Consider the following 23,850-nt stretch of genomic DNA (forward strand, 5'->3'; position numbering starts at 1 on the left):
GATTTCATCAATGAAAGGCGCTGTTTGGCTTAAATTGCCTTCAGTAGGTGCTTTGGAAATGTTTTGGACCGAATTTATATTATTGTTTTCATTTGTTTTTAAAGCGCTTTCGATATTGTTGTTCGTAATAAATATCTCATTAATTTTAATATTATTTTCAAAATCATAAACAATTTCATTCTTGTCTATAGGTAGTAGGTTAGTGGTTTTTCGGAATTCACGTAAACCATTCGGTTCTTTAATATTATCTTTAGACGTAAAGCTTTCATTGGTATCTAAACGGAGTCGTTGTATTAATAATTTATTTTCAATAACGGAAGCGTCTTTATTGTTAAACTCTTTTAAAATCTTATTTAATTTTTCTAGTTTTATGCATTCATTTTTATCAAAGTCTTCTATATTTTTTGGTTTTACATCAGCAACGTTATCAATATTATTTATATCATTAATAACTAAATCTAATTCATCTAAATCGAAAATAAGTTCGTTTAAATTCAAATCGTATGAATTATTTTCTATTAAATTTTCTTTTCGGTAAACATTAAGAATGGAATCAAATTCTTTTAAGGTCAACTTATTTTCCGGTAGTGAATTTTCTATCGCATTAAGAGAAAATTGTGTATCATTTTCATATACATTAATTTTATTTTCAAATTTAACGTCTTTAGTATTTTGAATCATATTGCTGTCTATATAAGGAGTTTGTTCGATATTATCTTCTTTATTAAAATCATTATCATCAATTATTGGGTTCAATTCTTGTTCAACTTTACATTCAAAGTTATTCATCGTTTTTATGTCTCTGTTGTGTGTTTATGCAATTATTAACAGAATATATCTAAAATAATAAAAAATGATTTTATAATATTGAAATATTTGAATAATTTATAGTGTTTTAATATTAATATAGGTGTTAAGAGACAGCGCAGGGCTAAAATTAGCAACATAATGCAAAAAAAAAGTATAGTAGTATTGATAATTTTTGTATTATTATCTTAACCTTTTTATAACAAAACCGAACTGATTCGATATTCATATAGAAAGAGTTCGGTTTTGTTGTGCCAAATAACCCACTATACTATCATGTTTAGTGTAGTTTTGCACGATGGCTAATTTTACAATGAAAGATATTTTTACACATATGCAACAAAAAAAGACAAGTTTGTCACATGAACTACACTCATTTTTTTATATTTAGACTACATATATTCCTAAACTTTGCGTAAATTGTTGTTTTTTTTTTTTTTTTTCAAAAGAGTAACAATGTATCCTGATGTTACATACTTACTGTTTTGACAGTAATTCTCGTTAATTTTAAATATTGTTTCACTAAATCACACAAATAAATTCGTTTAAAAATCTGTGACGAGAACCAGTAAAATTTAAAATGGCGGGAAACTATATTGTTGTTCAAATATATTTTTTATGCAAATAGGCAATGGCATAACGCCATACAGTTAATATTTTAAATAATTTTATTTTAATAAAAAACAAGGTATAACTTTGACACATTTATTTAATAATAATTATACATAATATTATAAATGTTAAAATGCAAAATGTACAGTTGAAATAGGCACTACTGTGGCAGTGCAGTCGTTTTATTATTATGCAGCAATATAGCACTGATACAAAGTAAAGAGCAAAAATGAAAGATTCTTCAGTGTTCTTATACAATAATTTTAACCTATAAAATAAATATACATTAATGGAAAAATATTTTGTCACTTTTTGCCCGATTTTTTTATACCGCCACTAACAAGAGGACCTTTCTGTGAAGCTTTAGCCTTGGCTTCCTGCAAAAAAAAAAACAAAACAAAATTAAAAAAAAGACCAAAACATCTGTATCATTTAATGTATGATTGCATTATTTATTTTTTCAAAGAAATATTTCATACAACAAATAACTTAATTTAAATAAAGTATATTCAGTTTTTCAAACTATTTTAGGTTTTTTTTAAATTAATGCACTAAATTTACTTGTCTTCCAGTAGAAATTAATTTTATCAGTCTGTACTTATAGACAACATTTTATACATTTTGCCATTTTAAGTTAATAACATAGCACCCATATGTAGGTAGTCCATGATGTTTGTTAGCACACATAACATACATGTATGCTAAAATAATTAAATATACATAATTATTATGTATGTATGTATTAGATATGAAAATCTTAACAGTCTCACTTATGTTGAAATTAATACATAATGTTATATAATTTCCAAAAGACTATGTTATATCTAGTAGTCGGTCTTAACAGTTTGGCAAACAGGATGCATCTACCGAGTTCACTATGTTATTTAAATCTATATTTTAATACAGAAACAACATATCTTTTATTTTTTTAACAATACTTACTTCTAAAGCTTTTTGTTGCTCTTTCAGTTTCTGTTTTAGAGCTAAGTCATCGTCGTCCAGTTCTTTCGATGACTTTTTCGGGGCCTTCAATGGCTTCTTCTTGCCTCCTTCACGTCCAGACATCTACACATATGAAAAATATTTTGTATATAATAATTGAAACTATTCATATGAAATTAGAACTCAGTACACAGAAACGACTGTTTTTGTTTTTTTATATTATAGATAGTGTAAGATCAATGAGCCACCTACGTAAGTGGTTACCACTGAAACTAGACATTGGTGCTGTGATAAATATTAACCGTTCCTCACATTGCAAATGCAACACCAACCTTCGGAACTAAGATTCTCTTGCCGATATTTACACTAGCTCACTCACTCTTTAAAAACAATACTAAGTAGTACAGCAGTAGCTTGTAGCTCGTGCACAAAGCCCTATCACCCAATGGCTGTATAATTTATAGCTATAATATCCAAACTCTAAAGCAATGCATTTACGGTAAGAATATTTAGTATTTATGGGCAAAAAATAGAATTGTAACTACACACATTCTGTACATTTAGCTACATTATGTTTAATAAGTAACTCTTTATTAAAAAAAATTTATAATGGAACGTCCCTAATTTTTTTTAAATCTTAGTCCTACTAATCTAGACAAGAACTAAGATCTAGGTTTTGTTAAAATATTATTTCCGTGTAATAGCAACATTTTCCTACAGCAGTTTTAAAATAATGGCATGGAATGAAATGTAAGTAGTAGACTTACATTTTCATCTACTACTTATATCTTTTGAATTTTACGTTTGTTTTTTTTTTTATTTATAACCAGGCAGGTTATTTTAATTCCTCTTAATATCGATCTTTGTCTCAAAGTAAAAAAAGCGATTTAAAGATTCGGTCATGTCAGGAACTTATCGACATTATTCTTCTAATATAACAATTAAAAAAAAAAACATAATTAGTGGCCGATGCTAAATTTCGTGTAAGGGTGGTTCAACATATATATTATAAAAATGTATGATATATTTTGAAAGTATAAAAATATAAGGAATCAAAATAATATCAGATTAATATGGCATTCGGCTTTAAACGACGTAACTGACTCGCAATGCGTCGGTCTGAACGAATGCTTTTCAAACTACATTTTAGAGATAACCTATAAAACTCCTTTTAGCTAATTAAATATACCAAACATTCTCTAATTCAATAAATGAGCAGAATAAAAAGCTATGCGTTATGATATTTAAAATAATAAATACTTACATTTTGTGATTAATCCGAGGACAATTCAGTGAAAACGGAAAAGTAGCACACTAAATTATATGACGTATTTTGTATCTTTTTAAATTTTGTATTTGACAATGACAGTAGGATTATGCCTAACAAAATGTCTATGGTTAAGATTATCTATGTCTATTAGACATAGAGATAAAATTATAAGCAATGGCATGCTTATTCGTTATTTATTTAATTATAATTATCATCATTAAATATCCAGTTTACTAGCGTCCAATCGTTTTCTGAGTAACTATATACATCATTTACTAATATTTATTGTAAACTTTTTAAAAATTGAAGAGCTCTCACTATTAATTTCTGTTTAAACATAACACATATGACATTGAATAGTTTTTTGCCTTAAAAAATGATATATTATCAATTTCGTGGAAAATTTTAAAATTAACAAAAGCTTATAAAGTTATTTTAATAATTTTAGATGTCGGTTTCTACTTATATATAAATACTACCCGATAGAAATATTTGTGCGATATATTTTTATGCCGATGAAAATATGTTGCTGTTTATCAAAATATAATATCAATGAACATTACAATGTTTTTTATTTTGAAGATTCAACGAAAAATTGCGTACTTAAAAAAATTAGCTCAAAGCTGTACTATTTCATATGCACTGAAAAGGCAAACTAACCAGTGTTGCAATTTCAGACCTTAAAAACTGATATTAAAATTAGCTATAAGCCATAACGTATACCCTTTGAAAAATGTAATCGTCGGGAAACGGGGTCGGTATGAAAGCTAGCACAGTGCTGGCAAATTGTGTTTGAAGGTTCGCTTCCTGCATGCACTTAGCGCGCGTCACGGTGATGCGTCACACCGAAGTGTAATTGTCTGGATTTTGTTATAATGAGGAACTCGAAAGCTTGAGATATAACTTACACGATAGTTGATATTTATATTGATTTGAAATAAGAATACATATATTCATTAGGCAATTTATCATATTAATATTTAGTTTCTATACAAAACTATGCAGGTTTATGTAGTAAATTGGAAGCGATATAAACAAATGAGAGGTGTCGTGGGACATCCGGTTGGAAAGAAGTACATTTGGCAATATATCATGTATTCAATAACAGTCATAAAGAAATTAAATGGTAAATTCCCGTTTAAATATAATAGCAATAAAAATTACTTTTTAAATATGTTTATATAAAACTGTATACAAATGAAAGAGATGGAGAAAAAAGGAAAAGAGAGAAGCATAACGCTATTTTCTTACGCGTATGGAAATAGCGTTATAAGTAAGTCGCGTAAACCATCGTTCCAAAAGTAAAGTCAATAAATAAACATTTTTAAAAAATTCTCTATTAATATATTGCTTTCCGTTATTATTTTAATTTTAATATACGAAAGATCTTGATATAAAAAGATTACTATACCCTGTTTAAGTTAGCTTGATCTTTTTGACAGACGGACTAGTGAAACAGAAAATATAACATATATAACAGTCGATGGAACGATGGAATGCATAATTCAAATTAGAATTCAATTTTTTTTAACTTATTTTTATAAAAAGAGTTATACCAGCTGAAGAGACCCCAACCACTAGCCAAAGAGACCCCAACCAAAAGGACCCCCGTTCGTAAAAACAACTTAACAATGATCTTTAATAATTTTTTGGTATCGATATTTGTAACAGTTACTGCCTTTTATTCGTGTCCCTACCGTCCGACCGATGTAACATTGTACAATTGTCTATTATTTTCAGTGTTACTATTTAAATTTTACGTTGAAAAATATATAATAGACAAAGTCTTAAAATTTTGTATTATATGCATATTTTTTTGAATATTTTTACATTTTTTAAAATCATTAAATTAAGAAAATAATATGCTCGTCATTGCAAAGTTATGTCGATCAGAAAAATTTACATCTGTCAAAAAGATCATGCTATCTTGTAGGTATAATAATCGTTTAATTCGTGTCGGTGTGACAGTCGTCCAACCATGCGCTGAAAATGTACGATAGGTGACGCTGTTGTTTTGTTTGATAGAGTATCGTGTGAGCGTCGCTGAGTTAATATACAACTACCTAAGGAATTACTTTGACATTATGTGTCTAGAGGCCAGAGGATGAAATAGATCTTTCTAAAAGTAAACTCTATTTATGAAAAGTAAGCACTCGAAATTCAGTACATACGACCAAAATTAAATTCAAATCTCACTTAAGCGTTACATAGAGTAACTCTAAGAAAACCATTGTCTAAATTTTACTTCTACTACGATGAAAGTAATTTTAACGCGGCTTAAATATATCTACAATTCATCTCGCTGTCGGTGGTGAAGGAAAACATCGCGAGGAAACCTGCATGTGTCTTTCTGACACGTGTGTATCCACCGACCGGTATTGCAGCAGCGTGGTGGAACAAGCTCCAAACCTTTCCCTCAAAAGGAAGAGTAGATCTTAAGCCAGCAGTGGGACATTTACAAGCTGTTACTTTACTTTACGACGTGTAAGTATTAATAAAGTAAATATTAAAAAAAAAAAACTTTTGCACTGGAAACATCTTTTTTGGAAAATCTCGAAGGCTTAGTAAATAAAAATACATTTATTTCAAGTTAGAAATAATATTCCGAAAGCATTTGAATATTACGTAAATATAGAATTTATAGTTTCTTTGGTACCGTGTTTTTTGTAGCGTTACACAAAACGAATAAAATTTTAGTAGATATTTTAATGACACCAGTATAGGTTGATTGGAACAGCAGTGCGATTCTCTGTTCCAACGAAGTGAGAACTCACTTCGTATTTCACTTGTGAAATATTGACAACCGACTCACGGTGATACGATACGTTTTGATACGTGTATCTTATAAATTTTATAATTATTTCAGTCAAGCTCATATATAACATTGAAATGTCACAATGTGTCCGTGTTTTGCAGTGAGATTCGAGTTTCTTGTTTATGGAAATTTGAAGAGGCAAACAATTTACGATTAACATTAATGTTGTCTAATTTCTCTACTAACGAATAATATCAAATAACTTTAACATTACGTCAGCAGTGTTGCAATATAAAAAATAAAAAATATTTTATATAAATGTTATCATAAGATCATATAATTTTTCCTATATAAAAAATATTTTATAAACTACTCGTGATGGATACTAGTTTCACGGTAATTTTATGTCTTTTTAATCTATTACTAATCTAAAAATAAAAAACAATAAAATATCATACGTATACTTGTATTAGGAATTCGAGTAAGCCCGTCTTTGTTGGAACCAGCCATTCATCATTTGTTCTGGCGCTTAGCATCAATAGTTACGTTTACGTTCCACTTTGAAGGGTGGGTGAGCTATTGTAGTTACAGGCAAGGGATATATCTAAGATCCCATCTTGGACAATGGTCTTTATTAAGGCGCAAACAACAGACAAACAGTCTAGGCTTCAAATAAAGAAAACTCTTTAGATGAAGCTATTCAGTTAGCAATGGAGAAAGATTTACTAAACGTTTTCTATCTGTAAAAAGAGTTGAGTGTATTTATTTTAGAGAGAGACGCGCGAGAAGTTATACTTCGTCTTTTATATTCAAATAATAAATTACAACAAAATAATAATAATTATTATGATAAATTTAATTTATTTTTAATATTCACTATTGTAATACTCACACACAAATGTAAGCATTCACAATTTTAATTATGAAACGGTGTGAAGTTGCCTTTATAGCGATTCGATACTTAATTGGCGGAATTGATACTTAATTGCTCATGAGTAGAAGAAACATCTTTCGAAACATGAACAAATCATTAATCCCGTATTGATCAAACATTCAATGAGGATTTTTGTCGATTTGCGACTGCTTGTAATCCCTTGTTATGTTTAATGTATGTAGTAAAGTTTGTTTTTATGTTTGATTGATGCCTTATTTATTCAAGGAAAAGTATTTTAAATATGGCGCACTTATTAATATTCAATTAGAGTGGAAGATAAGCATATTCCATTCGAGTCAGCAACATATTCGCGTTTAGATGCAAATCTCTAGCCATTTTCGAGAAACTATATACGAGTAGAGTAAGTCAAGTAAGGTTTATGATTTAAAAATGGCGGCAGTTTTTTTTTTTTCTCCAGTGGTTTTAATTAGGCAGAGGCATCCATTAGGCCATCATGGGGCAAAAATTAAAAAAAATATTGTTTGTGACGTAAAATTACATTCAGGCTCATTTTACATTCAGTTTTTAAAGCAAACGATTTGCGAAAATTCAAGACAAAAATAAGTTACCTGTATCTTTTTTTTAATTTATGATTAGACAAAAGGAAAAAAATTTACAGTATATATTTTGTTTTAAAATAACTTTAAATCTATATCATATTTATCTGTTTACTCAATTCGTGTTTTTAAATTTGTTTTGTTCCAATTTTCCTTTCTTTGAAGTCTTAACATCGGCGTTTCAATAATAAATAATCATTTGAGACGCCTGCGTTCCTTTCTGTTTTATATTAAGCATCGGTAAATTGTTTGGGATTTACGTATGTTTCGTTTCATACGTCAAAGTGTAACTTTGAAATAAAGTATTCCTATATATTTGTAATATGCAAAGGTATAACTTATACTTCCTAATAATAAAGAAGAATGTTACTAAGATTTGTTTGATCTATTTAAATATAACCATATCTGGAGTTCTTTTTTTTAATTATAATCTATATATGTATTTACAAATGCGTAAATTTGTGCGACTGTTTCAATGGAATCTAATTTTTCATAAAAGTGGATAATATTTATGACAGTATAGGGTATTTTTTTTAAATTATTAATACAAATTATTTAAGTACAATTTTTTTTTTATCTGTAATGGCCCACCATATATACATTGGCATTGTAAGAATTATTAGTCATTTGTTTCATCACGGATGCGCCACCAACAATGGAAAATAAGTTGTTATATCCCTTATGCCTGTAGTTACACTAGTTCAAACATATTAGCTTCCTGAACTCGTACTCCATTAAACTTTAAGTGTGCCAAATTTCATGCCCCACCGTCCGCGTAATTTTCGTAAAGGGGGACAAAGTTTTGCTTCACGTATTAATATATACAGCCTATTTCAATGTTAGTAGGAAAAAAGATAAACAAACCTTAGTTAGATTCACGTATTTCATGCGATTTGCTAATAACTCAGCTATATTGTGCACTACTAAGAATTTATGGTTAATATATATTTATTTATAATACAACACTATTAGACTTAACTACTTATTTCCACTTTAATTTTACTTCCAAAGTTCCGATAACAGTTTCGTCGATGTTCAAAACGCCATTTTTTCGCAGATCCATAGTGAATATCATAGATTAATCAAGCTATCGACCAATGATATCGCGTCAATTTGCTGTCAAATGTTGTTTATTTGGCTTTTCTTCTGTTATGGTTGGAATAAAGTACAGATACGTCTCAAGGACAAGTGTATTATCCTTCTCATTTCAAATATGACATAAAAGGCTCGTCCGAGAAATCAGTTCCAGTTATATTGCTCAAAAGAGTAATTGTACGCGAAGGTTTTATATTAGATAAAATTCTTTGCACTATATAAATTTAAAGTGAAAATGTTTTTAAAAAATTACATAATTGTTTTTGAATATTACTGATGAATTAAATAGTATTAATTTAAGAAAATTCAAAATGAAATATTTTTTAGTTTTTTTTTTTTGTTTAATTAAACCTGTATGACTTTTTCCTATATGACATTAGGGTGGTACGCAAAGGTAGCCCCTTCGTTAGAACTTGTTTGAAGGCGGTCACTTAAACCTAAAGCGTTATAAAAAAACTAACGCCTAGTATGTAATTATATACTTTAACTATGTATTACGCATAAGTCTATGTTCACATAGGAAGTATTTATAAGGGTTGTACACACAGTTGGTACGCACGTTTAAAGACAAAGACGTGTTTCCATTGTGCCATTTTGAAAAATATGTTTTACGTTAATGTTTTATATGCATAGGTTCAGTAGGTAAGGATTTTTCGTGATTATGATTTGAAGGGCAATTATGTTAATTTAACCATAAATTACGTTCAAAATTTTGCGAGTTAATCATGACGGAAATTATTTGTTTATTATATTTAATTTTTCTTCTTTTATAACAAAGTTTTTGATTGTTTTATTGCCTATGTATTTTGATACAATATGATTATAAGAATTGTTTTTATTTCAATTAATTTTATCGTTTTAGGTTAGGGTTGAACTAAAATAAACAAAAAAAAAACATGAAATTCTGAAACAGAAATAAATTCGTTTTTAAAGTAACGTTGCACTTACAATCGACACAGAAATTTCTAACGACTAACGAATGGTCAAGCTAAAGAAGTTTAAACATATCGTTATGTCAGAATTGTCGTGACGGTTATAAATGCGAACACTCACAAACGCACGCACCCTCCTAACCCACACTTTCACAACTTCATATACGTATAGTTCTTATTGTAAGACGATAAAGTTCAAAATCACTTGCATATAAGTGAGTTAGTTATAGCTCTTATTGTAATGGAGTAAGATTCAAATTAGACTACATTTGTATTAAATAAATAGGTTTTTTTTTAACCGCAACTTGTATCGCCATGTTATTGACGCAGACTCGGTACAGCCCGCGGCGTTTGTCGCCGGCTTATTATGAAGTGCTTTCATGTTTTTTTTTTTTAAATATAATTTAATGTGACCTGATGTAAGGAGGGAGTTTTAATATTGAGCCTTTTTACCTCATAATGTAGATTTATGGGGTAGCTGTCAATTTATTCAGAATTGAGTAATTTGCTACTATTTTTTATCAATAATATTTAATTAATGACGTATTTTGTTATCTATTCAATTAGGCATATCATTATGTCATGGCTCAGCTTTCTATTTTTTTTTAATATTATTATTATATTTTTGTTTATGATATTATCATTTAAGTTTCGAACTTAAACATTATAGGTACTCTTTTATATTCTTTAAATATTGTTGCTAGCAACATTTTGTGTTAATTACAAATGTTGTTTGAACAGACGTAAATTTATATATTGTTTATGGATTAAGTCAATGATGTATCTTATGAAATAAATAAATATTATAATAAAGAAAAACAGTTTGATTAAATATAACATTTAAATCGCAACTTAGTGCGAAATAAATTGACATACACAAACATTATTTTTAATATCGTTTAAGAAAAAAATATGTTTAATTGTTAACGTCTTTGTATTAAAGTACGCGCCACACACATGGCTTCGTTTAATTTGTCGGCTTATCAGGCGCTAAAACTTCTGTAATGATATGTGTAGTTAAACAATATTCTGTAATTAGTTGAATAATACCGAATATTATTTAAGTAGAAACATAAAACGAAATGATCATCGGCAGATTGCCTTTGCCTTTGGTTTTTCAATAAAGAAAGTTATATATGTGACAGCTGTAATAATTCGGTTTCAGCACATAATTAAAATCGTTTAAATAATTAGAAATAAGTATTAATTTTTATTTATTTTATTCTACTTATCTGTTGTTAATTAGTTGATATATCTTTTTTGTAAGAATTAATTATATTCAAAGATTTTTATGATGTTTACTGTAATACAGTCTATACTAGTAACGAAATTGTCACAAATTTTTTATTAATTTGCGGTAGGCGCACTTGGTGATAAGTGGTAACCACCACCCACAGATAATATATCTGTAAGAAATCTTAGCCATTATTTTCATCGCCCACGCACCACCAACCTTGGGAGCTAAGATATTATGTCATTGGTGCCTGTAGTTATACTGGCTCACTTGTCCTTAAATTTATATGAAAATGAAGTAAAAATGATTACTTATGACTGGTTATCTAGTATGACTGACTGACATATTAGTTTATATATATTTATTCTAAAATTCAGAAAGAAGATATTTTAATTGTCTTGGTAAAATTTACTCTTTTTCAACATCTAAAAATACAGTCATGTTAGTTAAATACAATATGTTAAATGTATGGAGTACCAAATGTATGTTATATATCCTGCCTGCCTGCCTTCTTTATCAATGTATTTCTTACAAATGATTTGAATTTATGAAACGGCAAAGTTAAAAAAGCTGAAGAGCAATACTTAGTATAGTTGTGGTCCCATTTGAAGGGTGAGTTAGCCAGTGTAACGGAAGGCAGACGGGATATCTTGGCTTCCATTGGTAAGATTAGTAGCGCATTGTTGATGTAAGGAATGGCATTGCCGTCTTTACCATAGGGCGCATCGGGCACGTGCCCATGAAACCCATCCTGAGAGGGCCCCGAAGAACCAACAATTTACCAAATTATACCAAATAATATCTAGCAAAAGGGCCCCAAATTCATGGGTGCCCAAGGGTCCCACCATAGCTTAAGACGACTCTGAGAAATTAAAAAAAAAATAATAATATTATTTTACTCACAATGAGTGGATGTACCATCAGAAATACAGAAAAAAAATCTGTCGTTTTTTCTACGATTGCGTATGTGTAGACCTCTAATGGCGGCAACGTGTACCGTTAGAGAATACATTTAAAAAAAAATGTATTCAAATTATTTTTTTGTCCTTTCCTATGCTTTCGTGTCAAAATAGTTTCACATTTTTGCATGGAACGATTACACTAACGCTTAGCGTTTCACGATTGAATTGATCAATTTTATTTAGGCTTTTAGTATTCCATGGCTTTTGTTATGAATAAAATATAAAATAGAATTTTTTTAGAACGAATTCGAATATTCGTATAAAAAAGTACAAGCACAGTGTGTCTTTTTTATATCGTTTGGAGAGGATGAGATGGATTCGGAGGATGTCTCACCGCGATGCTCTAATGCGGTTTCATGGTTATACCTTATATAACTTTTGACAAATCTATACTAATATTATAAACGCGAAAGTCTGCCTGTCTTTCTGTTACGATTTCACGGACAAGCTGCTGAATCAATTTTGATGAAATTTGGTATGAAGCAAAAAGGACATGGGCTACTTGTTTATACCTAAGGCATGACGACCAACCCCTTAAACGCAAGCGAATGCGTGCGATAACTACTTCACTACCTTCATCATTATTGAAAATTGACGAATTTGCACGTGTCGAGGATATTTTTCTGTACTCTTATTTTTTTTTTTTTTATTGGTTGCCCTATAAAGCTTCAACCGCAAACAAGAAAAAAAGAAAATCAATTGACAAACGTAGAAGGAATCTTTTGTCTTTGCTTATTTATAAATCTCTACTAATATTATAAATGCGAAAGTAACTCTTGTCTGTTACCTCTTCGCGCTTAAACCGCTGAAACGATTTCGATGAAATTTGACGTGGAGATAGTTAGAGTTCCGGGAAAGTCTACTTTTTTTAATTCACCCCTCGAGGGGGTGAAATGGGGTGACGGCTTGTGTGCTAGCGTTTTATAAATTTCACGCTTATAAAGTCATTAGTTAATTATTTGTGTTTTTTTGCACAAGAACTCCCTGTAAAGTATGGTCTCATATCTAATCAAGACTATATATTTATTCAATATTAATTAAAATATCTTTATTTATTCAACACCGTATTGCACGATACAAAATACTACATTGTAACAGCGAGCTTAATGTTAAAACCATTTTCAACCAGCGAACCTTAGGAAGTATTCTTTCCTGCACTTCCTAAGGGTGACTGTTAGCTGTGCAAAGGAAAAAGGATTTTACATAAAAACAGTTCCCTATATCCACACAAACAACTACGCATACATATATAATTACATACGAAAATATATAAATACGTGATGCTGTCTGGAAATAAAAATATGCGAGTACATAAAACTGCCTTACTTAAAATAATAGGATTTTTTTGACATTGACATTTGACATATTTAGCTGGACTGGACGGACTGGCAAATGTTCTACCGGAAAGTTAGTCATCACCTCAGCAATTCTAAGATATTATGTCCCTTGTACCTGTAGTTACACTGCCTCACCCACAATCAACCAACACAATCGTACAAAGTAGTGTTATTGAGCGTTAGAATATGTGTATAGTGGAGGGTACCGATCCAACATGTTTGCACAAAACCGCACGACCACGTAAGATACACCGATATAATAAAAAGAGTGATATTTTTACAAGTAGCCTGAAATATCTTCTAACTTCGTCAGCCAATCGTCAACTGCTTGAGATTGGCCTCTCCTAGTGCGACGAAGAATACGTACGTATAAGTACAATCAGCCAACATGGTCTCGTTGACTCGTCTTCTTCAACGGCCATCGGTCCTTTGGCATATGTAACCAAACTTCACTTTAGTCAGTCAGTTTGCCTCTGAATAAACTGCTATAATGACAATCAAAAAAGTTATGAGCAGTCAAAATATAAAATATAACAATTATATTTAAGTTAAACAAGAGCGTGGACGTTTAGTCTGCGAAGAGTCGATGAAAAACATAAAAAAAAAACATCTCGTTTATTTAAAATAAAAGTTTTCAAACGTAGTTTTCCTTCCTTGCTATATCTGAAATGAAAAATAGCCTTTGTCATTTCCAGTTCGTTAAAGCCGTTAACTTAAAACAAAACAACAAACCCATTCTGCATTTGAATTTTTATAATATTATTAGGATTAATAAGTTAATTCCAGGAGCAAAACTACAGGCCGCATTTAGTTTAATTTCAACATAATTAAAAAAGTAGTGTTATTTTTTTTTTTAATTTGCTCACTGAATGGAGTAAAACCTTAGCTTAACAGGGCATTACCCTGAGGGGACATGTGTTATATATTTTTTAAAAAGCTTTTCAGTTTTATTACTTAACCTGATTAATGTGTCTTAATTAAATGTATATTTATAAAAATAATGTTATTATTTTATTTAATCTTTTTTTATATATTAGCGAAGTACAAAAGATTTTTCTATAATAATTAAGAACAGATTAAATGGTTACCGAAATAATTACTGAAATTTGGAATGCCTTAGTACTTAAAAGTATTTTAAAAAAAGTTAAACGTCGATTGTCGTTTTTTTACGAATTTTTCTCTATATTGTATTTTACTTAAAATTTTAATTCAATTTTAATATAAAACTAATATTAATTATAAAAGCAACCTAATTATTAGTTGTATTGTTTTTTTTTCTAGTACTCTTGAACATACGGCCTTTTTTCAATTCTATTGTATATTTATTTATTCTTAGGAATACCAACAGAAATGGATATTATTAGCACGATGATAATTGTATTTCTTTTTATAGGCCAACACAACATGTATTAAATATGTCGCAGTTGAAGGTAAATATATATTTTTTTATTAAAAAAGAAAAATATATTGCATTGTTGAGACAATTTTAATTTTTTAAGAGAGGAAATATAATTAATTTTTAATATTACTCTCTTTCAGTCCACTAAGAAAAAGTTATCATTAAAAAACATGTTTTATTAGAATTCTGTATATCATAACTTTTTATATATATAAAACATTATGGAATATTTTCGCGCCTTATTTCTAATGGAGTGACATTTCTCTGGCTGTCACTTTTGACATTTTGAAGACTTTTCATCCGTCAAACTGACATTTACTATACTTACTCAAGGCAGTTTTTAGACATATAATATACTACATGTTAATATTAGATTTCATGAGAAAACATTCCTTGAATATTGTCATCCTCGGCTGCCAGTGTTGGCGTTTCATAGGGGATCAGTTTTAATTACACATTAACAATCTGCTAATGTTAGGTATCCTACACACACTTGACTCAACATATGATACTATTATTATTAAATTTCGAATTTCATTGTCAGTATATTGAGTTTTTTTAAATACTTTTTTTTTATCATTCTAAATTACCATTGCGTCCATGTTTTTTTTTATTTAATAAGGTTTTCGAACAGAAGTCCTTGTAAAAATTTTAAAATACGTGTTTAATATATTTTTGAACCGGTTTGTACTTTTTACCGGAAAACACAACAGAATAATCAGTCAAATTAACAAATCCAAACTATATAACATTATTGATTAATAGTGATGCAAAAAAATAACTAATCAGTGTTATGCAAAACAATTGACATAATTTAATTGTTTCGGAATCTTAACATTTCTTTCTGAAGGCATTTAAACTTTTTGTTTTACTTTGTCTATTACTTTAGCCTGTGTTTTACTGTGTAATTTTGAGGTTCCAGTTTCAATCCCAGGTAGGTTAATCGTATTAAAGTTATAAAGTTTTCCTATCGAAGAAATACTCAGTAACAGCCCGGATTTGGAAGAAGTGTAGACGCTTCAGACACTCGAAATCACCTAAAGCAGTTGTTCTGCGTTTGAACTATTTCCGGTCTTGTCAGATTTGTTGTCTCATCGGTTTAGAAGAGAGAGGGAAAAGAGAGTGCACCTGTGCCTATAATAATAAGAAGAAATCGGTTTCGGTCACAGCGGCAAATCTGAAGGGAGATCTTGTGAATCTTAACTCGGTGAAGAAGTAGTAGGTTTTAGGAAAATATACTTTGGTGAATTCTTCCTGTTAATTGTTATTTCGAGAATTTTTTTATGGCTGTATGTTTTTGTCCTAGCAACATTACAATCTGAATTTTTAAATTACTGGCTATAAGACTTACGTCGCTGACGTTATTTTTTATATTTACGACTTCTTCATTGAGCCGGAATTATATGCGGCAGTAGTCAGGTACATTACGTATGATAAAACTAGATAATAATATTTTTTATTTGACATATACTTGGCAACGATCCTTTAACCCACAGCCCGCAATTAATATTCAAGTGAGATGTCAGATAAAAAAAATGAATTACAAAACCCATCGCATTGACTCCATTAAATCTGGGTTGTTATGTTATAAAATGGAGGTTCGTGATGAAATGCGTGCCTACATGTGTCGAGTGCGCGTGAAAATTCACGCCCTAGCACGGTTTCGCGTTTTTTTTAATTACTACCCCACGGCGCTATTGTTGTACAGCCCTAGGGGAATCTAGTTCTAGGGTTGTGTTGTATGATTAGATTTTGTTTTTTTTATTAATATTTTTAATTTTTATTTTTTAAAACGTACTTTATTATTACAAATAATTTATTGGAATGTAATTTTACGCACATACGTGCCCAAGCTATGTGTGTTTTGTACAGCAGCCTCTAGCGAGAAGAAAGGATAAGAAACTCGCCGTGTTTTTAAATAAAGATGATAAATTATTTATTGTTCTCATTAGATCCTGCGATGGAACTCGAGTTTAAATCCGAGCATCATTATGGAATAATTATTCTTTTAATGACTAATAAAGTTAGTTGTAATAAAAATAAATTTTATTTAAATAAAATAATTCCATTTTCGGTATTTTATTATCTGTTGATTGAATTATTTATGGAACACGCTCGCATTGACGATTTTTACTACAATTCCGTTGAGATTTATTGACTTGTATACATTGAGAACAATTGTTATAGCGGATTTCATTTTTATTAGAAATACAATGTCATAATAAATAATTGAAATAAACTTTCGTTAAATTTTTCATTTTTAAAAAAGGAAATCTCTGGACCACATTCCGTATTTTTTTTTTTAATGGGTGGTTTAATAACACATAAACATTATTTTTTTATAACACAAAACTTACAATAAATCATCTCTTGTGATTAATGAGATGTGTGATGTGCTTCCACCAAACCAGACTAGAACAGAGTGGAATATTCCCCAAACTGTTTCCTCATAAAATTAGGTCTTTGCTCAGCAGAGAGCCATGAATTCTTTTTTTTTTAAGCAATATTTTTAATTTGAAATGTGCGTATTTTTATCAACCCTGAGCTAGTATCGAACAGGGGTGCTGTCAAAGAGCAGCCCAGCACCTCGTGATGTAAAAAATACGCCTCTATTTATAGGGCGGAATGAAAAATCATTAAACACTAGAAAAATCTTTGACACGTTTTCTTTTTTTTTTTAATTATTAAGTGCTCAGTGCGGCAAATAGCGAAAAATATTCAGAACTAGTTTAATATTTTTTATTAAATTAAAATCGATATGTTTATTTAACATCAGGCAATGACATTGTCCTTTCAATAAAATCACTTCGAAATTAACAATTCCATCCTTAGAAGTCATTCACAGATCGAAATATTTCATTCTTAATTCAAATTTTATGTGTGGTGGTGGTAATTAAATAAGCAATATTAAAAAGTCAGGAAATTAGTATACGTTCGTTTGTTGCTGTACTTTCTCGGTAGAATCTATTCTCTTAGTCTTTATCTATTAAGATGACGAATCAAGAGTGCCTGTGACAGCTTCTCTTCTTGAATTTAGATTGAACAATAATTATTATTTGCATAGTTAAATTTTGTGTTTCTAAAATATGTTTTAACTCTATATATAAATTTAAATTTCTAATATATAAATTCTCCTTTTCAAAAATCAATAAAGACTGGTCCAAATGAATGCCACTTATAAAAATGGGAAACGTAAAAAAAAATGTATACGTACTTGACTATGAATTTTACAATTAGTACGTCGGATGTATTTCATAGTTCCATCTCGTGATAATTATATAAAAACGAACGCAGCCTAGTTTAGAATAATTGAAATATAAAATAATATTTTACGTTAGAGCACGAATTTTAATATGAACGCAACATTCTATAATGCGTGACTGTTATTTGTATACTTTTTAATTTAACTGCATTACATTTTAATTAATATTATCTGTGATATGACAGATGTCATGTCATGTCGTGTACGTGTGTGAATAATACTTGATGTTTACAGTTTAGATTTACTTTTTGAGATGCCTGATTTTATGTCTTTTTGAAACTGATTTTTATTTAGTTCTTTACGCCCTGTCTCGTACGAAATCTTTATAAATTTTAGTATAGGTTTTTATTTGTTTTTTATTACAAAAGTAAAAATATATTGCAATGCACAAAATCAGTTTATTATCAAATGAAATGCAGGCTGTACATCGAAAACACTTTCAAATTTTAAATTTTTCATCGCAAAGAAAAGGTGTTTATGCTTTGTATAGTGCAGAATATTTATAATATTCGTATTTTACTTAATTCACGCATTCTCTTCACAGTCCTCGACGGAAAAAAGGCGACATTTTCTACTGAAGAACTCTTTATATTTTTTTTAATGTTCACAGACTAAAAAGGTCAAGATGGCGGTCGCAGGATCTCCAGTACAAGTGGTTTCGGAAGGACATTAAAACCTCTTTAAGGAAATACTGACTGAATAATATTAAAAATGTATATTTAAAAAAAAACAACTCTCAAGGAAATGTAGGTTGATAGTATTTAATTAACTTTTTATTTTTATAATTAAAACACTTTTTTTTTAATGCAATCTTACTTTCTTTTTTATGTTTTCTATAATATACAACTTTTACGACCGAAATAGTGGAATTGGTTTTGTTTTTTTTTTTAATTTTGCCTTTTATTTGTGCCGAGAGGGCAAGTTTATTGCACCAATAGTGGAATTGGTACAAAAACGACTTATAAAATGACAATGACGTAATGACTATCAGTCAAACTGAAGGCGTATCAGAAATAGACAAAGGCTTCAACTGTTATGATACAATTTAAATAAATTACATATAAACGTTATGTTATGTTGTTTCCAGGCTGTTTCAAATAACTAAAATATAATTATCATTGTACATGGAAAATGGTTAAAAAAAATATATATATCCCGCTGAGTTTTTTTCGCCGGTTCTTCTCAGGTCCGAGGTGCTAAATTCCGAACCGGTGGTAGATTTTTGACAATCAATAAGCAAGTGTAAACACTTCTATATTGAATAAAGATTTTTGACTTTCACTTTGACTTTGTTAATATTATTTTATAATAGAATGAATATATATAACCAAATAACATTAAAGAAAAATCAAAATAAAATTTTGTAATAAGAGTACGAAATATGTTTGGAAAATTAAATTATTATTATTATTATATTATTATTATTATATTGGTGTGCGTGACGTCTACGCTTGACACTCGCCAAACGTCATACGACTGTACTAGTGTGCGTGTACTTAGTGTCCAGTTGTTGTCCGATGTTTTTTTTCGATGCGTTCTCATCTTTTGATAGTCTATCTAAACTTATATAAAATCAAAGCTTATAAAGTAGTTTTTCTGAGTCAAGACAAATGCACAAACATAAACACTGACTCAAGAAAGATAAAATTGGGAACATGGGATTCTTTTATAATGTAAGCCTCCATTAAGAATTATTTGATGGTAGGGCTTTGTGCAAGCCCATCTAGGTAGGTATCACATTAGATATTTTACCGCCAAGCCGCAGTTTTCAGTGTTGTTGTGTTCTGGGATGAGTGAGCCAGTGTAACTACAGGCACAAGAGACAAAATTTGGCGCATTGGCGATATAAGGAATGGTTAATATTTCTTACAGCAAAATTGTCTATGGGCGTTGGGGACCACGTACCATCAAGTGCCCCATTTGCTCGTCCGCCTGCCTATACCATAATAAAGAAAAGATTTTTGGAAATTTCATCTTTAATGGTGTGAAACGGAAGGAGAATGTTTTTAGGGCTAATTCTAGAACTGTTCCACTAATGAGGCAGATCGTTCCCATTTTAATGGAGAACGAATTTGATATTCTAGAATGATCTAATCAGTAGCAAACATATTTTCTTTTTAAAGCACGATGCTTAATTAACAAAAATGTACACGAACGTTCGTGTGAAAAAAGTTATTATACAATTAGTGAGTTCAAGGATGTCAGGATACTTTGGGAGAAGACGATCGCCTCGAGGCTATTTCATTGTTATATTGAAAATAGCAAGCAATCACAATATTTGACAAAAAACACGGTTATTTGGGAGTTTTATTTGACAAAGATATAAAAATACCATTTTTTAATTTGACAATAAATAAGCAAGTGTAATGCTTCTATAGTGTATTCCAATCAAAAGAGGATAAAACCTAAATAAACAACATTTGACTTCGAATTGAAAGACGTGATCTCATTGATCGAGAGATTTAATAACATGTGATTTTCATTTTGCTAAAAAATGGTGTTTTGAAGGTCGACGAATTCAGAAGTAAAATAAAAATAACTTTTATTGCCATAATAATTAATATTAAGTTCTTAAATATATACAGATATTAATTAAAAAAAGGTTACTGTATAAATCTTCACTGCGTGGAATGGTAGCAAGAATGTTAGCAGCATTTCCCCGTTGAATCGCAATTCCGATCCTCTGGGCGTTTTTTTAATTATTTATTAAATTATAAACTGGCAACGGAGAACAAGAAGCTGGACAGCAAGAGTCCTTTTCGCAGAGAAGAGAGGCCACCTCCTTTTCAATTGTATAATTACGGCCTGTTATCGCAAGTGGCAAGTTTCTTGCGCGCTGTTCGAATAAAATGCAATGTTGAATGGTAAATTATCGTTACGTCTCACTCGAACAACACTCAAGATTCTTGCTTATTCTTATACTTTAAGCAACACGAAATAGTGTTGCATGTTTAAAATATCGATCAAGAAAATGGGCCTTTTTTTTTATTTATTTAAATCAGGTTGGCGGTTGGCAAATGGGCTTCCAAATCTTAGGTGGTCACTACTGTTTATAGTTTATGGCGCTACAAAAAAAAAAGTAACCATTATTTACATCGTCACCCACCACCAACTCTGAACTAAGATGTTACGTTTGTGGTCGTAGTAACACTGACTCAGTCATCCTTTAAACAGGAACACAACAGTATTGAGTATTGTTGTTTGGCATTGTATGTCATGGGAGGGTACCACCTACCACGGTAATAGGTTGTATACTAAATACAATATATTAATTATTTACAGTTAAATTCCACGCCCTTTTTTATCTATTTATTTTTGAACGGAATAAAATACCTTTTGACAGATACAGTCACAGATAATAAATATCTTGTCTATTCATATTTTATTTTATTATGACGCAACATTAATTAAGAACCATAGATAATAATTCATTAAATATTCTTTCAAAATCATAAGTCTTTTATATATAATATCTATTCATCTAACATCACACATTCACACCGTTTTGAATGCCTAGATTAAAGACATTTCACCTATTCAGAGCTAGGTTCTAGGCTAGAACAATACTGTCATACAATACATTAGTGAAGCGACCCCATCCCCTATGTGAAAAAGGTTATTGAACTTTTTACCCTACTTTGAAAGATGTTTTGCGAGATTTTTATATGGTTAACTTGTGTGTGGGGTTTTAAGGTAGGTACAGATTATTAGAATGACAGTTTCGTTTTATTTGGCGGGAATTTATTGTCTGTGAATAAAATTGTTTTGTTAAATTTATTATAATCTCAGTACGCCTTCTCTAAGAGAAATTACGCATATTTGTAACATTGCGAAAGGCTTGTATTGTAAAAAATAATTATATTTAAAAATTTTAACGAATAAATACATTATTTAATCTTTGATTGGAATTCTTAGCGGCTGTCATCTTGTTAGAATGAACATTCGAACTGTTAGCTTTACATTTAAAGTATAAAGTATGATTGTATATTTGTAAGGTGTGTTCATACCTTAAGCTCCATGGTAACTATGTACCGGTCCTATTAAATGACTGTTCCTATGTAAAATGGCGTTGCTGTGGAAAAAAAAACGTAGGGCGTAAAACCTTTTTCCATAGGTGTTGAAGTAGTTTTAGATGGTAAATTGATGAATGTTAACTAAGAGAGTGATAGAATTTTTTTTTTCATTCCTTCGTATTTCGTTTTGACACGAACCACAGATAAAATAAGACGTTTTATATTGATTCTTTATTATTAAAAAGATGTATTTCGTTAATCTGTTTTTTGTGCTATAATAAATAATTTCGGATAATTAATTAATAAAATTTATAATTTTTGTGCAATGATAACTCTTGACTAAACTTTGACTCATTGACCCTCCAAATGGTACTCCAAATGGATGGTAAGTGGTCACCGCCCATAGACAAAGGTGCTGTAAGAAATATTAACCATTCCTTACATCACCTATGCGCCACCAGCCTTGGGAACTAAGATGTTATGTCCGTTGTGCCTGTGATTACACTGGCTCACTCACCCTTCTAACCGGAACACAACAATACAGAGTACTGTTACTTGGCGGTAGAATATCTGATGAGTGAGTAGTACCACCCAGACGGGCTTGCACAAAGCCTTACCACCAAGTAACCAATAATTTAAGTATTTTTAGTGTATTCAAAGTCAAAGTCAAAAATCTTTATTCAATATAGAAGTGTTTACACTTGCTTATTGATTGTCAAAAATCTACCACCGGTTCGGAATTTAGCACCTCGGACCTGAGAAGAACCGGCGAAAGAAACTCAGCGGGATATATTTTTTTTCATTTTTTTTAACCATTTTCCATGTAGGTACAATGATAAGTATATATTAGTTGTTTGAAACAGCCTGGAGGCGATCATTTCATTCCCAAGGTGTGCAGTCAACTAAAAAGTCATTAGTGTTGTAATATCCTTTAGCACACAAACGCTCTTTAACGACTCTTTTGAATTTTATAATTGAATAATTTTGAACGTTTTCTGGGATCCTGTTGTAAAAACGTATACATTGCCCCAAAAAAGAGTTACTAACCCTGTGTAATCGGGTACTTGGAGTAACAAGTTTATTCTTGTTCCTAGTGTTAATAGAATGTACGTCACAATTTCTGGGAAAATCATTTATGTTTTTGCGTACATACATAACATTATCAAAAACAAATTGAGAAGCGACAGTCATTATTTTAATTTCTTTAAATTTACCTCTTAACGAATCTTTTGGGACCAGGTTATAAATTGCACGAATAGCCCTCTTCTGCAGTACAAAAATAGTATTAATGTCAGCTGCATTACCCCAGAGTAGGATGCCATACGACATTATACTATGGAAATAACTGAAGTACACAAGGCGTGCCGTATCCACATCAGTCAAAAGTCTAATTTTTTTTACCGCATAGGCTGCAGAGCTAAGTCTATTCGCCAATTTATTTATATGGGGGCCCCATTGGAGCTTAGAGTCTATTGTCATACCAAGGAACTCTGTTGATTCTAAAACATCTAATGCTTCCCCGTTTAAACGTACACTCGTTTTGACACATCTTACATTGGGAGTAGTGAATTTAATACATTTAGTCTTTTTACTATTTAACATTAAATTATTAACACTAAACCAATTTACTATTTCAGAGAGAGTATTGTTCACATCGTCATATATTGAAAGACGTCTTTTTATTTTAAAAATTAAAGAAGTATCATCAGCAAACAATACTATCTCGAGTTTATCACCTA

The 23,850-nt window shown here is 30.2% G+C and overlaps 1 protein-coding gene across 1 annotated transcript; it reads right to left on the bottom strand.

Annotated features, from left to right (window-relative positions):
• Positions 1-1,498: 1,498 nt before the first annotated feature.
• On the bottom strand, positions 1,499-3,765 carry LOC125074393 (translation machinery-associated protein 7 homolog). The gene is made up of 3 exons (XM_047685713.1): positions 3,626-3,765; positions 2,362-2,484; positions 1,499-1,796 (listed from the first exon to the last, which is right to left on the bottom strand). The coding sequence occupies exons 2-3, from the start codon at positions 2,482-2,484 to the stop codon at positions 1,725-1,727; spliced, it is 195 nt and encodes a 64-aa protein (XP_047541669.1). The 5' UTR covers positions 3,626-3,765; the 3' UTR covers positions 1,499-1,724.
• Positions 3,766-23,850: the final 20,085 nt, after the last annotated feature.

Source organism: Vanessa atalanta, chromosome 27, assembly GCF_905147765.1.
Source record: "Vanessa atalanta chromosome 27, ilVanAtal1.2, whole genome shotgun sequence".
NCBI lineage: Eukaryota > Metazoa > Arthropoda > Insecta > Lepidoptera > Nymphalidae > Vanessa > Vanessa atalanta.